At 40.8% G+C, this 18,026-nt stretch overlaps 1 protein-coding gene across 2 annotated transcripts in view; it reads right to left on the bottom strand.

Moving 5' to 3' along the window:
- The window catches only part of pitpnb (phosphatidylinositol transfer protein, beta), a 92,280-nt gene that overhangs the window by 31,293 nt on the left and 42,961 nt on the right, over window positions 1-18,026 (bottom strand). For both annotated transcript variants that reach the window (XM_039772329.1, XM_039772330.1), the window contains exon 8: window positions 12,208-12,285. In XM_039772329.1, coding sequence (XP_039628263.1) covers window positions 12,208-12,285 — 78 coding nt within the window. The remainder of the gene's footprint in view (window positions 1-12,207; window positions 12,286-18,026) is intronic.

Here is an 18,026-nt window from a genome sequence, read left to right as displayed (position 1 = left end):
ATTTATTTATTTATTTATTTTTTAATTATGACGTGATAAAACCACACTAAAAATTAAATGCAGCATACGCTTATGCAATGTAATGTAGTGGACTGCAATTAATCTTGGCATGAATAATGTTATATATCTAATTAAAATCAAATTTTTGAAACAGAAAACAACATTTATTTATATAGCACATTTTCATACAAGAAAAAAATGTAGCTCAAAGTATTTTATAAAATGAAGAATAGAAAAATAGAAGACAATAAAAAATAAAAATAAGTCAACATTAATTAACATAGAATAAGTAAGGTCCGATGGCCAGGGTGGACAGAAAAAATAAAAAAACTCCAGACGGCTAGAGAAAAAAAAAAATAAAATCTGCAGGGATTCCAGACCAAGAGACCGCCCAGTCCCCTCTGGGAAAGGGAAGTTCTTAAGTTGCCTTACCTTTTAACTACACACAAAGGAAAAGAACAAGCTACTGTCAACCAGGAAAGAAGTCACTTGACGTGTTCAACACAAAATTGGACCATGATGGCACCATGGGTGTAAAAAGTAACTGGTCCTGAATAGACAATACACAGCTGTGAGGCCAAGATGAACATCTGAAATGTATTATGAACGGGTGACAAGCAAACAGAAAAAGGATATTTTAAAAAAAACAAATCGCCATGGAGAGGGGATCCGACTTGAACAATTTTCAGTTTTGCACCACCCAAACAGCACATACAAACTAAGTACATCTGAGATGTGTGGCAGAAAAGAAGAATGTCCTGGAGTCAACAAGCATCAAATCACATGGCTTCAAGTTTCTAATTCTAAACCTAGAAAAACCAGGCTGTCTGCATTTCACTTTTAGATTACAGAAAAATATCTTAAGCCAGGTCTATTATTTGAAAGCACTTTTAAAAACGGATGGTCTACATTCTGAGTCATAATCCCTTAGGGACAGGAGGATTTCACAGCAACTAAATTGTTCTGCAATCAGATTTTTTGAAGCTTGGGCACATGTTATACATTTACGTCCAATGTAACTCGGAAGAGCTCAGTGTTGCTTATGTCTTGGGGACAATTTAACAACTAGAAGCCACTTGAGCCTCCTCAAAGCACCTAGGATTATCGGATGAGTAATGTACAATATTTCTTAGTGCTTGCCCTGCTGCCACCATGCCAACTAGATTTCCTTTTAGCACATGCCTTGATGTCAGAGACCATTACGCCCTTATACAATCGTTTTGTTTGACAGGGTGTTGAGGTGAAAAGTCCCAACACCAGGTCCAGGGTCAATTGTTAATGGACAAACACTTTTCTGCTTTGTCTATTTTTCTATATTCTTGGTTTTTTTTTTTTGACAAGTTTTATATATCCTCTCATTTAACTTCTGGACATTTTTTACATGGATTTACAAACATAACACCATAAGACACACTATAGCCCAAAAAGGCACAGGTGTCATATGCAAGATGTGCCCAAAAACCAGCGCCAACATGAGGACTACAATTCCCCGTAAGGCAGCAGGAGTGTACAGGGGCGGATGTTGAGTGTGCACAAAACGCAGTAGCAATCAATGAGAGATCTCAAAGACCACAGGTACATGCAGGGTTTTCTCCTCAACACACACTGAGGATGTCTAATTTCCAAAACACAGCTTTTCCCATTTTATACATACCCAGGCAACGCAAGGTACTTTGGCTACTTAGTGCCTCTAAGAAATGTCTTTCATTAAGGAACAGATCAAATATGTAATACAAATTGATTGAGTGGTTTAAAGAGCTTAGGTTTAAAGTTTCCAACCTAGCCCAAAAACAAATTGGGTGCTATGAAATAGTTAAGAGGCATTTTATACAACAGCTGCACAATACACTTTTCCTTCATAATAACCAAGTCAGTTTAAGATATGCTCTACTCCTGCATCCCTAAAGACTGCAGCTTGATTCAAGGGACCACCACCTTTTAACACCAGGAAAATTGAGACAACTTAGTTTAGTAACATAGCAATTTAACTATGAGACAAATACTAATTTTACATCCTTATCAATAACAAAACACACAAAACATTTAAATTATCAGCTTTTGTATGTGTTTTACTGCTTAATATTTTAGTTTACCAACTTTAGTATCCCAACTAACCTGTAGCAAATAAGCAGGTTTGAAAAGATAGATGGACTTGCACAAAAAAAAAAAAAAGGCAGGCAGTGTTAAATAAAGAGGAAATAACCAGGAAGACAGTAGGAGGCATAGCACTTAGTGTGGCTGCTTCATGGATTCAGCTCCCTGGCCTCCACTTCCATGCCAGGTCGCTGTTACGGTCAAGTCTGTAGGGAATTAAACTCTCAATTTTACAAATATACACAGCATGGAAAAAATAAATGCAACTGATTGAAAGCTATAGTCATACAGCTTCACATCTTTAAGACTAGAACTTTTCAACTTGCTCTATATTTTCTGTTTTTTTCCTAAATACTCAAAGGTAGTATCTCTTTAACAGAATGACTCGGGGCATGTGTCAATCATCGGCATGACGTCTGATGTAAAAGCAGCCCTTAAACTTAGTGGAAGTACAGCTAGTCCAGAGGAAATGTGCCTGAAACGCTTCTATAACAGATAAACGATGATGGTGGCTTAAAGCCAAAGCCCCACAGATAAGCAATAAGCCTTCAAGCTTTTCAAATATCTGTAGCTCTGTTTGTTTAAAGTTATCTTAAATAAAACTCGTCTTATGTGTAGTGCTTGCACAAGTATCACGCTTCAAAAAAGACAAAGCAAATCCTACAGTTAAAGCATGCCAAATCTGGACAGAGATTCAGTTTATGATTGTAAAGCAGCAATAGAGGGGGGTGGGCTGGGGTTGGTGGTAGGGTCTGTACTGGACATGCTGCATACGTTTAGAACCAGGTAAGCAGGTGTGATAATAGGATGTAAAAGTAAATCTCACACTCATACAAATACACTCATACCAAATGAATCGATTTCAAGGTGTTGGAAGGCCACAGCCCCACTTATGCACTTGGCTCAAAACAATCCTGAAGCAGGACCATTACATGGCACACATTCAAATGTACTCAATCCGGGCCAGTTTAGTATCCCAATTTAACATAACTTAGCAGGCATCAAGTCAAGGTGAGAATGTGCAAGTGTGGGATTCCAACCCAGGACCTTTAACCTAGAAGACAGCTGTGCTAAGTACGGTAGTAGCACACACATTTAAAAATCACATTTTTAATAAGGAAAACACAAGAGGTTTTTACAACAGAATGTTCAGGGGCAAAACAGCCTGTTACTCTTGTGGGCATGGCTACTAATGACATCCCAAGAGCTGAAGATACGAGTCTACACACCGAACAAGTGCATTGACCAGAGGTATCAAAAACAGACCACAACAATTCAATGCAGTCCTTTCGGATGGCTAACACAGCACTCTTAGTTCGGACCTTGGCTGCATCAACAGCAGAGAACCACCGCCTCCAAGTGTAAGCACCTCAGTACTGCAGGCTATCCCAAAGCTGCAAGCCTCATCTTCAAGATGTCTTTTTTTAACTGGATTCAAGTTGGCCATACCGAGAGAACACCCGGTACAAGAGTAAGCAAACCAACCTGCACGCCTCCACATCCAAATGATATGACAAAGTAAACATACTTTAGGAAAACCTTGCTTTAGAAATCACGTCAAAGTGCTGCATCAGAGTGCACAAGCTTTACTTTGTGACAAACATGCTAAAAGCAAGGCTTTGCAGATCCACAGGCTTTATTATGGAAATAAGCAAACTTGACTAGTACTACTTTGTGGTGCCCTCTGGAGAGCCAGCACAGGCTGCCCAATTGTTTTCTGCCCCCTAAAAACAGTCACATCAGTCTGGACTTGGTCTGGCACTGAAATAGAAAAAAAGGCTGTATATTTAGAAAACCAATTAATCCACTGTAGTATCCATCACTCCAAACCTCCTTTGTATTGCAGTTCAAGGGATTATTTTACACATGACACTAAATCCAGCTAGCAGCCAAGAACGTCTTCAATGTTATTACTGAAACAAGGTTTGAAAGCTTTTCAAGATGGTACGGGCACTGTACGGCAACTGGAGGGCTTAAGGTTATCAATGGCTCTGCAACTAGAGGGGAGAAAAAAAGATTTAAAATAGCCATAAAAAGGTAATTGCTTTTACTAAAGCTTAACTGATTAAACCCCAAGATGTCTCAGCAAACGTATTGATGGCAACCATTAAATTCTGCATGTAACTCAGCCTTCTTAGCCGTGTGGAAGGATAACATTCAGCAATGAAAAATGTTCAATTTATTTCTGTCAAATTACCTGATGCAAGGCTGTGTACAGAAACAGTAACTGAAACCCAAGTTACCGGGCTATCAGTTTTTAAACACTCACTGAGACCTGCACAAGCATCACCAAGTTAAGAGGACAAAAAAATACATCCCCCCCCCTTTTAGGTGTAAAACAGAAAAAGCATGATGTCTCAGACTGGTTAGCCAAGAATCAGACTAACTCAGGGCTACACCTACCGTAACACACACACACACACACAAGTAATGGCTGAAAAGCATCTCCTACTGGGAACAAGACACTTCACACAATGGATCACTTAAAGCAAAGGGCAACTCCTACGCTGTCACGGGCACAGTCACAGCAGGTCCAGCGAGTCTGAGGTGTTAAACGCATGCACACACACAAAGTGCAGGCAGGGCCTTGTGCAAACCGTTTTAATGTGAAGTCGACAGCACACTTCAGAGAATCACCTTTAGACCTGGACATCTCCTATTCTTGTGAGGTTAACTGCAGCGAACGGACAACCCACAACCCCGGAAAGTGCTGCGAGCAGACGCCAATCCGAAACGGCAAAGCTCAGCTTCAAGCATCAATAAAAGATTCAGTTCTAATGAAAGGAACATGGCCAAACCAACACTTTCATGTTTTTTCTAACCTGGGTTGGAATGTCCCAAGCACCATTTAGTCTGACCTGCTTCAGCTACCAGTAGATTCGCAGAAATGCTAAGGTATGCTCCACAGATAGTAGACTGCTTAGGGACAGAACCTTGGAATTGTCATTTTCATTAATTGACATTCTTGATATGGTACCTTGAGCATGGGAAAAGCACTATATAAATAAAACATTATTATTTCTTACATACAGAAGTCAGAGAACTGACTTTCTGAAAAGGAAGTCAAGGACATGTATTACAAGGAGTACGAGGTTCCAACAAGCCACAAAATGATGGTGGGAAGATAAAGTAACTGGTGAATTGTAACATTACAACTTACACCAAGGAGATGCAGAGAGACAGAACTTGTTTTTCAGGGACCAAGACTGGACCGACAAACCAAAGTTTACTCCAAACTATATAATATGACCAGATGTTTATGGATACCTAACCATCAGACCTATATGAGCTTGCCAAACACCCCATTGCAAACCCACTGGCATGAATTTGGAGTTGGGCTACTACCCAACTGCACCTATACATCACATTGTCTACTCACCTATCCACTAGATTTTGGAGTGTGTCTGAGAGAATGTGTGCCCTATGAGCAAAAAGAGCATTTGGCAGGTCAGGTATTGATGCTAGACCAGAAGACCTGGCTTGCAATCGCTAATTCAAATCAGCCCAAAGGTATCCAATAGGTTTGAGGTCAGGTCTTCATGCAGAACACTCAAGATAACTACAGGAGTTCAGACATGCTGAAACAGAGAAGGTCCTTCCCCAGACTGTTCCCACAAAGTTGGAAGCTCACAATTGTCTAACATATCTTTGCATGCTGTTGCATTAACAGGACCGTTCACTGGAATCAAGTGGCCTAGCCCAAACCCTGAAAAACTGCCCCAGACCACTATCCCTCCTCTAGTAAAATTGACAGTAATCTGAATGCAGCCGAGAAGATAGCATTCTCCTGGCATCCACCAAAGCCAGATCCGTCCACCTTACTATAAGACAGTGAGGCCTGATTCATCACCCCAGAGAACTCATTTACACCACTCCAGCAGACGTTTGGCACTGTGTACATGGTGCTTAGGCTCGGCTATTGAAAGCCAATTCACAAAGCTCCCGATATGCAGCTCTTACGCTGATGTTATTTTCAGAGACAGTTTGGAGCAATGACAGAGACCTGAGCATTTTTATGAACTTCAGCACAAGGTGGCCATGCTCTTGGGAGATTGCATTTCACAGTAATGGCACTTACACGACTGGGACAGAACAAATATTTCACATAATGGCTTGTGAAGAAGGTGGCATCCTATGACAGCATCATGTGTTTGTTAAAATGAACTGCATGGCTGTATTATTGATTGTATATACCTGTTAACAATGAAACCCCTGAATTCAATCATTTGGAGGGGTGTCAACATATTTTTGGCCATGTATTGTATGTGTGCACCATGGACAGAGGCCTAAAAACATCTCTTATACCATGCCTTAGCTCACACTAAGGGTGTGGGGGAGGAAGCCACAGTCCCTGCAAAAAAAGAAAAAGATGAACATCGGGGACATCATAAAAATCATTAACCCGCCAAACAAAGCACAGTGAAATGAAATGCAAGCAGCTCTGGGTTGACGTTTTAGTTTTCAATTAAGATGTCCTCCTTCTCGTTTTCTTTGCTAGAATAGTATTTAGGAGTAGTTTATTTCTCTACAAGAAAAAGCTCCCAAAAGAAACAAGTTAGTTAAAATGAAAAAATTAAATCTCCCAAGCAGCAATCTAAGATTATTTTGTATTTCATGGTTAATATAGGAAAGGAGCCCAGGCAACCCTGGAATCGGAAAGAGGATTAATTAATCATTAACTGCTCAGCACAAGTGCAGAAAATGCCAGCTCTCAACATTTTGCTTGACAAGGACATCATTTGATGTTTCGATGAGAAAATTTAAATTTCCAGCACATAGAAAGTTATCTACACTAAAGGGGAACTTTACATTAAACAGATTCAACATCAAAACACTTAGGATGACATTTTTTATTCAAAGGAAGAATATTTTAGCAATTCAAAGTAACCTGATATCCTCTGAATGTCTGGGTCTGGATTGAGGAATTCTTTCATAAAGTATGTATAAATATTTTACACACAGTACAAATCTTCACTGTAACTTTTAATGCTTGTTAAAAAAAAAAAAACAAATATAAATAACCAAAAAAAAAAAACAACATTCTCCACCTGCTGAACAAAAGATTAAAAACCTGCAATAGTAGACAAGTGGGTCTCTAGAACACAACACAAATTTACACAAAGATGAGCTCCACCTCTAGCTCAGTATTTTCACAAGTTCACTCCTGGGACGGGGGTCTACCCTCTCACCCCTCTTCTCCTAATTGGACTCCTGCCTTAATTAAGCAAACGGTTATTCCCAGTTTGTCTGCATTTTACATCCTTCCAGAAACCACAAACTGATTATGTTATGTTTCACTGAATGAAGAAGGAATTTACACATTAGGTAAGAATTTATTTTTTCTTTAGTTTTTTTTTTTTAATGTTCTGTGTTTTTAGACAGTTTTTGACAAATAAGCACATAAGTGGGTAACACTGAAGGAGTTGCTCCTTTTAGAGTCTTTTACACTGGTGTTTATGTTGTTCACCATTAAATTGCTTGTATTCAGATATTACGAAAATATACTGCACAGGAAAAGTGAATTAGTAAGCATTTAATGATACAAGGAAATATTGCTATTTCCCTGTAAGTATAAATCTGACACTATTCATTCCTAAATGGAAAATAAAAGAAAAAAGCATCACCAATTAAACAATGAGCTCAATTAGATGCAACACTGACTGACTGAGAAACAGGTTGGAACAAAAACCTGCAGGCATAGCTGCACAGCATATAAAGCAAAACAGTTTAAAGGAATTAAATGGCAGCAGATCTAGGACTGGGCTAGGACAGTAGTTAAGGACCAGAGTAGCTTATAAAATTCAGATTTTTTTGGTCAACTACAGATCAATCAAAGATGTAAGAAATAATGTCCCTACTCATCTGCACTAGAGGCACAGTTAACATTAAATCTCAATTCTTTATTCTGTTCAGTATTAATTTTTAATAGCATCTAAATATATATCCATCTATTCTTTTTTCAACCAATTTCAAGGACATTAGGACGTACTGCTTACACTGATGGGATTGAGGAAAATTTAGGAACCTACTTGCTGGATAGGCCACCAGTGCAGCACTGGGCACACAAACACACACGCATCGGACAAATTTAAATTTAAACAGCCTGCAAGACTCTGGGAAAATTACAGAAAAAAGTAAAAAAAAATAGAATATGGAAACTCCACACAAGCAATGCAACACCCACAGTATGAATTGAGAACTTGAGTGGTGTGGAGACAGTGTGCAGATGAACTAAATTCATCCATTTACATGTCACCTAATTGGTCTATTATAGGATAATGCAAAAGAAAAAAAGAAGCCAGTTATGAAAGAGGGGTCAAAGCACTGTCAACTGAAACACCTCATCAGCAAAACAAGGAAAACCCAAAAAAAAAAAAACGTCTAACTGGTTGTTTCTAGCCAGAACTGCCACCCTGATCTCTAGTTTCCACAGCCCAATGACTCATCCCACTGTGTTCAAAAAGTCATAAAAGGCTATTCATTAAAAATAGTCAACATGTCAAATGAGACCTTCACCTCCCAATAACTGAACCAATCAGAAAGCAGAATGGCAAACTGAAGTTCAACAAGCTGCATCACTCAAGTGTTTAGAAGAGACATTTGAGGAACTTCTGTGAAAATCTTTTGCAAAAACAGTTTGAGATTCCTGCTAACCGCTTAAACAAAAAAAACATAAGGACAATAGTCCTGCACCACTTGATGGAATCCTGCTGTATGTGTAAAACCAGGGCGGACAGGGCACGTAAAAATCACAAATTAGCTGCCAGCTACAAACAGATTAGAAGTGCTCCTTCCCAACACTGTTCCAAAGGCCATGTTGATGTGTCTACTGGTTTCCTTAACAGGAGAAGCAACTACCCAGCAAGAAAAATCCCTAACTTAAAAAAAAAAAAAAAAGTCTTCTACCTTGACATGCTATGGGAAATATGAGCTTCTTAGTGGGAAGTTTCAGAAGGATAAAAGTGGAAGCTACCGGTGGGAGATTTCCAAGACAGCTTAATTACCCAAGTGCGATGTAACACTGACCCACTCGCCTCATTTCATTACATAAAAACACTTCAGCCATGAATGCCATTTTCTTGGAATAAGGAAATCCATTTATTGCATTTTCTTTGCTTTTCAACTTTCAGGGAAGAAAAAAAAAGATCTAAAAGGCTCATCTTTAATTACTTTTTTGTGCAGCTTGAGCTGGGTGTTTTTCCTTAAACTCCTAACAATTGAAAATGGAAAAAAAAGTGACAAGGTGAGACGTTAAAAACAATTCAGCAGATGTGCACAGCACTTCAATGCAGCATAAAACTGACATTTGCCTCATTTTTGGCTTCCAACTTCAAACCTCTTGTTATGGTGGTTCTCACATAAAGTTAATTAAGACACAGGATACAAACTGGGGAGCTTAGCAGAACTAAACTTGTGTGGAAAAAATGCCATGCACAAAAAAAATAAAAAATAAAATCTATAACCTTCATATGCTGATGGCATACCAGGATATGTACTGAGGGATTGCGCAGACCAGCTGGCTGAGATCTTCACCAGGATCTTCAACCAATCCCTCGCACAGTCAACAGTTCCACCCTGCCTCAAGACCTCCACTATAATACCTTTGCCCAAGAAACCTCACATCTCCAGCCTTAATGACTATCGACCAGTGGCACTCACCCCAGTGGCAATGAAATGTTTTGAAAAGTTGTTTTGACATCACATTATAGCAGCCCTACCCCGTGGCCTTGACTCATATCAGTTTGCTTACAGAGCAAATCGATCTACTAAGGACGCCATAGCCATAGCACTCCATGCTGCTACAACACATCTGGAGAAGCAAAGAACTTATGTACGCATGCTGTTTGTAGATTATAGCTCTGCATTCAATACTATTCGTCCGAGCAAACTGGATGTCAAACTAAAAGACCTGGGGCTTCCTCACAGCACCTGCAGATGGATCAATAGCTTCCTCATTGGCCGCAGACAGAAAGTGAGAGTGGGCCGTCACACATCACCAACTCTAAGCCTCAGTACTGGGTCACCTCAGGGCTGTGTGCTTAGTCCACTGCTCTACTCTCTCTACACATATGATTGCACCCTCGCCCACCAAAGCAACATTATCGTGAAATTTGCAGATGACACTACCGTGGTGGGGCTCATATCTGGGGGAGATGAGTCTGCCTACAGAGATGAGGTGGAGCAGCTGTCTTCTTGGTGCAAGGATAACAACCTCCTCTTAAATACTAAAAAGACAAAAGAACTCATAATAGATTTTAGAAGAAACAAGACAGAAGTTCAACCACTAAGCATCAGCGGTGACTGTGTGGAGAGGGTGGCAGACTTTCGGTTCTTGGGAGTCAACAAAGAGGAAAGCCTATCCTGGAGCGTGAACACCTCTGAATTGCTGAAAAAGACCCAACAGAAACTGTTCTTCCTGAGGGTACTCAGGAGGAATAACATCACACAGAGACTGCTGGTGTGCTTTTATAGAGCTTCCATAGAAAGCATCCTAACATACTGCATATGCATATGGTATGCTAGCTGCACAGTGGCTCAGAGGAGAGCACTTCAGGGAGTCATCAACATTGCCCAAAGGATTATCGGCTGCCCTCTCCTTACACTAGAAGATCTACACGGCTCCTGCTGCCTCAAGAAAGCCAATGACATCATAAAGGACACCTCACACCCTGGTCACTCCCTTTTTGAACTGCTGCCGTCAGGAAAATGGTACAGAGCAATACACGCAAGGACAAACAGACTCAAACATAGCTTTTACCCAATTGCAATAGCACGTCTTAATGCCACTAAAAGTAGAAATGGTCACAAATAGCTATAGGAGTTACATACTTATGTATGTACTAATTTATGTAAATCGCACTACTGTATGTTGTTTATATTGTTTGTTTAGTTCTACCTGTTTTCTTTATTGTTATATATGTGATAAGGCACTAACCGGAGAGATCATTTTAATTTCGTTGTACTTGTGACAATGACAATAAAGGATCATTCATTCATTCATTCATTCATATAATCTGAAAACGAGACAACAAAGCAGAGTGCCTTCTTATAGGAGAGATATAGCATTTCAGAGCTCAAAGGACATGCTACGTGCACGAGTCTGGAGAAGTTTATGATGCTGCAAGTCATGGTAGTTTGTAAACTGCTCTCTAGTGCCATCTGAACACAGTAAAGACGTACAGATGCTACTCAGCACCACATGCACACTTCCTTCTTTGTTGAGGAAGAGTCAAAGAAAGGAATGATGACTCAAATGGCAAACAAGTCATTACAAATGGCGAACACAAAGCTCCCCACCTGCAGCTCTGACATAACAGGCACTAATGCACTCTGGGGAGCGGCTGGAGGCCAAAGTCATTTGTGGGTGTATTGAAGCTCTAAAGGAGACTTAGCTCAGGCCTGACTCTTTTTACATAACTAATCAGACAGGCAAAAAGAGCAGGCAGGCATTCACAGGTCATGAGGCTGGCTGCCAACAAGAAGAAAATACAAAACACACACTTCTGTCGGTTGCTAACGTGCTTGTGCCAATTTCCTCCTTTCCAATTATTCCAGAAAAATCGTCTACACCAAACATTGTGTGACTCGACTAAATTCTTCCAGATTAACAAAACTTTTTTGCTTTGCCTCACAAAAAGGAAATTTATAAACAATTTAATCTGGAAAGGATTTCAATCTCATGCTCAGTGATTACATGGTACAAATTTCCAACATTTTAAACAAAGACTGAAAACAAATAAACAAAAGTTAAGTTTCCAAGACCAGCTCAGGCTTTTTCCAGATCGTTTCATTTGTTCTCCCCACAATGCCCAGAAAAAAAAAAACCTCCACTCCATTCCTGTTTGAAAGTAAGCACAGTATTAAGAAAGCTGCCGCTAATCTGAACAAGAATGATTGTGTGCACCAATCTAGAGTCCCCTCATTTACTTTCTATTAAAGCAAATTAGTGCCCAAATGGAGAAATCCGTCTTCATCAGACCTGAAGCTGTAATTCTGCCATTCATAGCCTCCTTTCCCCATCACTGCTTTCTCAAATCCCCCAAGACTTGTCAAGTTGCTGCCTGTGAGGCGCGGAGGCTTTCAGATTAAGGCAGCAGGGTTTGTTCACAATACCTTCCAGTTGGGCCCCAAGGGTCCTCTGCCAGTCTTCTCTGAATGAAATAATGCCGGGTCTTCATCCTCTTTGTAATCCTGCAAAGTAAACAAAGTTGACTGAGTGAGAACAGCTTTAAATTAATGGAAGCAAGTTGAGCACAATGTATAATGCAGCTACCTCATGCATGGTCAATGCCCAGACCTCACAGCTCTGACCATCTGAGACTCAGTCCCATTTCTAGCCTGCCTTATGCAAACATGGTGGCAGGCACCACTTGTACTTACAAAATTAGGCACCTCATTCAAATGTAATTATGCTTTAATTTACTGAACAATTTACAAGATTTTTTTATATTAATCACTCAAGACTAAGTGCTTTCTATTCAGAAGTGAAACAACCGTTTGAAGCAGCTGAAAATTGAAAAATCATAATTGGAACAAACAAAGTAGCTTCAGAATTGGAAAGACCCTGCTAGTTGAAATGCTTGCAGACCCCTGAACTAACAAGGCTTGACCACCGAATGGTTTATGACAATGGCTTTCAAAACATTCAATTACCTTTCCCTTTATGTTAAAATACACAGCCAAAATGTGCAGCTATACAGGTACCAATAAGAGACAAGGTGTGCTGTAGAAATGTTAATTTTATCAAAAATAAGGGGGGAAAAAGTAAGTTCAGCTCCGGAGCTAAAATTTTATTTATATGGATGACACTGGTTGGGGGGAGGAGGGGTAAGAAAGCAGGTTCAGTGCCATCTTGCACACAATTGCTGGAGGCTGCAATCTAACAAGCGTTTCTCAGCTCACTTGCTGCAAAATGAGCAGAGAACACCACCATGCGAACACCCCCTATAGACTGAGCGCCAACACACTACCTTGGAGAGAATGCAATGTACAGACTGAAAGGCTGCTGTGTAGATCACCACCACAATGCCAAATGGCTGCCTGGTGCTCAGTCAGTCGCAAATTAAACTTCACACATTTATATATAAAAAAAAACAAAAAAAAAACACATGAAAGATGTGACGGACAAAGTGCCGAAGTACATCAGACAAAGGTTAACAATCATGTATGCCCATCGGTGCCTACGTTCTTAAAACTCCATTCTGGACCAAATTCATACCCTACCCTCAGCATGCCACAGTAATCATGGCCATTCACTTGACCAAGCAATACTTTTTGTTCCAGTCGTTCAATTTGGGTGATCAAATGTCCACTTATAGGCTCAGTGACAGGACTGGAACCAAGCTGGTCTTCTACTACAACTTAGCCACTTCAAGACCCTACATGGCACATCCTCAGAAGTGTCCTCCTTCATACCACTGTTGTAAAGAAGATTTGTCCGAGTCTTGGTGGGCGTGCTGTTTTTTTGAATGAGAGGGGTCAGAGGAGAATGGCCAACATGTTGTCAACTACAGGAATTAGATTTTTCCATGTCTGTGTGCAACTTTATATTTTCTATATACAGACATGCACCGTGTGTGTATTTACAGGTTCACTATTGTCAAGTGTACAACACAGTGAAACTGTGCTTGAATGGGCTAATCAAACTGCAGCACACTATCACTCTCCAGCACCCAGATGAGTGTGTTTAAATTCCTTATCTCAAAAATGTAAACACTTATTATACAGATACGCATTTTTTTTATGTGTAGCCATATAATGAGCTCTTTGGTGGGGCAGGATATTTATGTTACAATGTTGGTGGACCTATAATTGCATGGCAACTGTGTGTGGATTATTTTTATCAATACTACATACACACATACTGTATACAAACATACATTAAAGTACACAGATAAATTGGTAAATGAAATCTACTGAAACTGGCCAAGACTCTCACCAGAACTGCTGCTATCCACTCTCCAGTACACCCTAAATGCTCACGGCCATCATAAGCGTGAATTATACATACTACAGGGCGTTGTCTCTTTAAGTCTACCGCACAGCAGCGCTCAACAGGGACAGACCAGAGCATCAAATCAGCACACAAGTGACGTCCAACTCCTAGAGCCGTTCTCCGACGCCGTCACGTACATGCCAATTTAAATCCACAACACTTATGACAATGATTTCTTTTCACGAGATATGCGCTGTACACAAATTAGTTTTGAGAGCACATGACAAATCTAATGACCCTCTAAGCAGCCAAACCTGAAATTTCTGACTTCTGCAGGGTGATTATAAAAACAAAACATGCATGAAGCCCATGTAAGATTCTTGAAATTGATATTTTTATGTGTAGCTGCTATTAACACTGGCACATCTGTCCAGGGCCAACTACAGTATTGTACCCAAAGTTTTGACACCTATGGAGCTAGAGATTAGCCAAGTACGTCCACTAAACGAATGTATACCCAGCATTTAAGGCATCTTACATTCTGTGCATTCAACAATCTTTTTGCTCCACCTGACAATGTCGAACACAATGCAAATCTGCATTAGCCATAACTCACAGTATGCAGCTGCAACTATGACTTGATTACCTAAGTGCATGACTAAGAGCTTGAGTACACATCACATTTTCATTGATGATCTTCAAAATCGAAGATGTGACATTTACGGAAAGCACCTCAACAAGCCAGATCACTCTAGGGTGCAGTTTTACTTTCTGGCATAAGAGATCAGACGGGAACAGGATCCATTCCCACAGTACAGGCAAGCCAGCAAAGCCATGTTTTAACTGGATTACAATTCATCTCAGGACATTTAATTGAGCAAGCCCCATTTTTTTAACTGCAAACCCCAAAAAGAGGCAGGCCTCCAAATTCCCCCCTTATTTATTTTTTTTTTTAAACCAAAGGAAAGGAATGTGGGTTGGGGGTGATTTACTGCAAAAGAGCAGCAGCAAAGGATAAGATGAGCTTAGTTAATCCAGTATTCTGTCTGTGTCAAGGGCCTGAGGGGGGTTTTGGTCTAGAGGGTCCACGGCTCTCCGTTCATCATATTTGCCACAAGCTGTAGACTTCTCATCTCATTATCTCTGCTGGAGCAGCGTGGGATCAGACAGCCGCAGTGCCGGTGAGCACAGGGTCTGCGCTCTGCTTCGAGGGCACACCACTCTTGGTGCTAAGTGTTAGCCCTTGGTAAAGAACAGCTGAGTGCATTCTCCTTGTTAAATAAGAACTCCGATTAAGAGTATATATTTATATATATATAAAAAAAAACCAAACAAAAAAAAAAAACAGCTGCTGGATTAAAACCTTAGAATCAGAACTGCAAGCCAAACCTTACGTATCTCAGGATTCAGAATGCCCATTTCATGCCCCTAAGTCCCATCAGGTGAAGGTCCACAGAATGAGAAAAGTAGTCCAGCTGACGTTTTGCAGATACCCACCTCAAAAATGAAAACAGACAGTACCCAAGGGAGATTTGGAGTGGATGCATGTAAAAGTAAGACAACAGGTATGCATGCAGAAAAATTAATGGCACCCAGTCCTTTCAAAAACATCAAAATCTTAGGACTGTGTGAGAATAGGTGCACTCCCAGAGCCCCATAATTTACTGCCAACACCACTAGGCCTCATGCAGAACTGAAATTCAACATGCTGAACACAAAAATAGGGGGCATTTAATAGGATGGAGACAAAGCCAGACTTCTGCAGGAGGAGGGGGGCTGGTGGTGGTGGTGGTTGCACCCAACAGGAGCCATGCAAGATGCAAATGACATCGCTGCTGCTGGCAGCCTTCTTTTCATGAGTGACAGGAGCATTCGAGTCTGGAGACGGCAGAATGTTCTCCTCACTTTCAGTACTTATTAGTGTTTATTTCCAGCACGTTGTTCACATCCTCCGAGTGCTAAACTGAGATCAGCGGCAAGGAAGGCAAAACACGAGTTTTCATCTGGTGGCACTCGCTACACAGCCTGACACACAACCAACACTGGCCAATTTCAAACTGAAATAATGGACAATGAAATTACCGCCTGAGCTACATTTCAAACATCCTCCACATTCAAAGGATACACTTAAGAGCAGCACAGCACTGGGGCATCCCTGCAAAGCCCTTCACCATTTCCCCCTCCACCTGGACTCTACAGGTCACGGTGAAAGAAAACATGTCTGGAATGCATAAGAAGAAGAAAGAGCAGCACTCACTCAAGCAAACCGACTGTACAGAGAGGCAGCTCATCTTTCCTTTCCAGATGTAAGATTTCATCTTTAACAGATTGAACTGCGTACGTCCCTAAAGACAGCCAATCCCCACAGGACAGGGAGATGTTCAAAACACATCAACTATCTCTATGAATCTACACCCTCCCAGAGATGTCTCAGAGAAATAGTGTATTAATTACCAATTGGTGGATCTTTAGAGTGAGCTACAGGAAAGGTGTCATTACTGTGCTGCCATAATCCCTTAACATGTCGGCCACCCTTAAATCCCAAATGCCTTTGTTAGCTTTATTTCCCAGGGTTAAGAACCCTAACTTTACATTAGAAATTAAATAATGGGAGCAAACAGCCCTGGACGGACTACTGTCCCCTACAGTCTGTCCTGTACTGAAGAATTTAAAAAAAAAAAAATTGTGGATGCAGCGTATTCGCCCTGCTATGAGAACAGTGATGTGTTTCTCATTTGGGGTTCACTTGGAGCCACGGGGTGGGCAAGCTGGCATGGGGATGTGAAAAACATTTCAAGCTGTGTGAATACTCCCAGCTTTTGGGAAATTTTAAGACTCTTCTCTAATCTGATGCTAACAGGGCGACATGCTTTTAATTTGTGACAATGAGAAGGGAAAAAGCACAGCCTAGGCCTGCCAAAACCACCGCCAAACCGCACTTCTCTCTGTAGCACTACACGATGAATGCAAAGCGTCTATTATCTGAAGCCTCAAATTATATCACAGTAAAGAGCACAGAGACAACTCTTGCCTCTTTCTAGGGAAAGCCAAGGAATTCCAAAAACACAAATCCTCGGTAAACACTGTGCTCTTTGCTAAAACCAGTACAAGCAAACAGAATCAGCCAATTCACTTCCTCGCTCAAAATAACATTCTGTGGCTACTCTGACAACAGATGCACAGTCATTCCGCTTTCCCCAAAACGTGCAAAGCAACTTTCAAAATGTGACGTTAATGACTAATGAAATTAAACACCCGTACCCAGGGCAATCAACTGGCCTCTAAACAGCCAACGACAACATGGTCAACTCATTCAGCATCCAGGCTTGCGGTTTATCGGCGAGCCATACTATGCGAGCTGCATATAATAATGCACAAGGTAGCTGCCTCTCCGGATCATAAGATGGTGTCAAAATCCCAAGACTGTGAATAAAGGAAGGATGACACAAAAAAAAAATCGCTGAGTAGACAAAGCCACATTAGATGTGCACTGTAAGAACTGCAGGACTGGGTAGTAAACCAACACCTTTGTACATGCCAAGCTTTGGCCTACAGACACCTTTGGCATGGCAAGTGTCTGCATAGCACCTAAACCTTGGGATATCCAGCTGATCTGACTGAGAAATTAAGGCAATGGTAACCTCACGTGCCCCTTAAAGCTGACCCTGCAGTCCTAGGCCTCTAGGCCCAGCACTGGGTTGTGGTGCTTTAACGGTTTTAGATACCTGTTGTAAGCCAGACACCCCAATCATCATGTAGTTTACATTCCTGACAAACCTCAAACCTTGTTAAAGAGATGTGTTTTTAATATAGTGCTCAGAGTCTACAACATGTCTGACTCAATCAATTCCACTGTCTTTTAAACTGTACCCTTCATGCCACTTTGCCCCAAAAATGTTTCCCTATTCCTCACAGTTCTGTTCTGGACACATCAATATTTTGGTGTAAACTCCCCACAAACAGAAAAAAATAGATATCACAAAAATGCTTTGGTGGC

The sequence above is a fragment of the Polypterus senegalus genome, chromosome 12 (assembly GCF_016835505.1).
Source record: "Polypterus senegalus isolate Bchr_013 chromosome 12, ASM1683550v1, whole genome shotgun sequence".
NCBI classification, from domain to species: domain Eukaryota; kingdom Metazoa; phylum Chordata; class Cladistia; order Polypteriformes; family Polypteridae; genus Polypterus; species Polypterus senegalus.
Note: the sequence above shows the minus strand (reverse complement) of the source record. Positions and strands in the feature narration are given on the sequence as shown.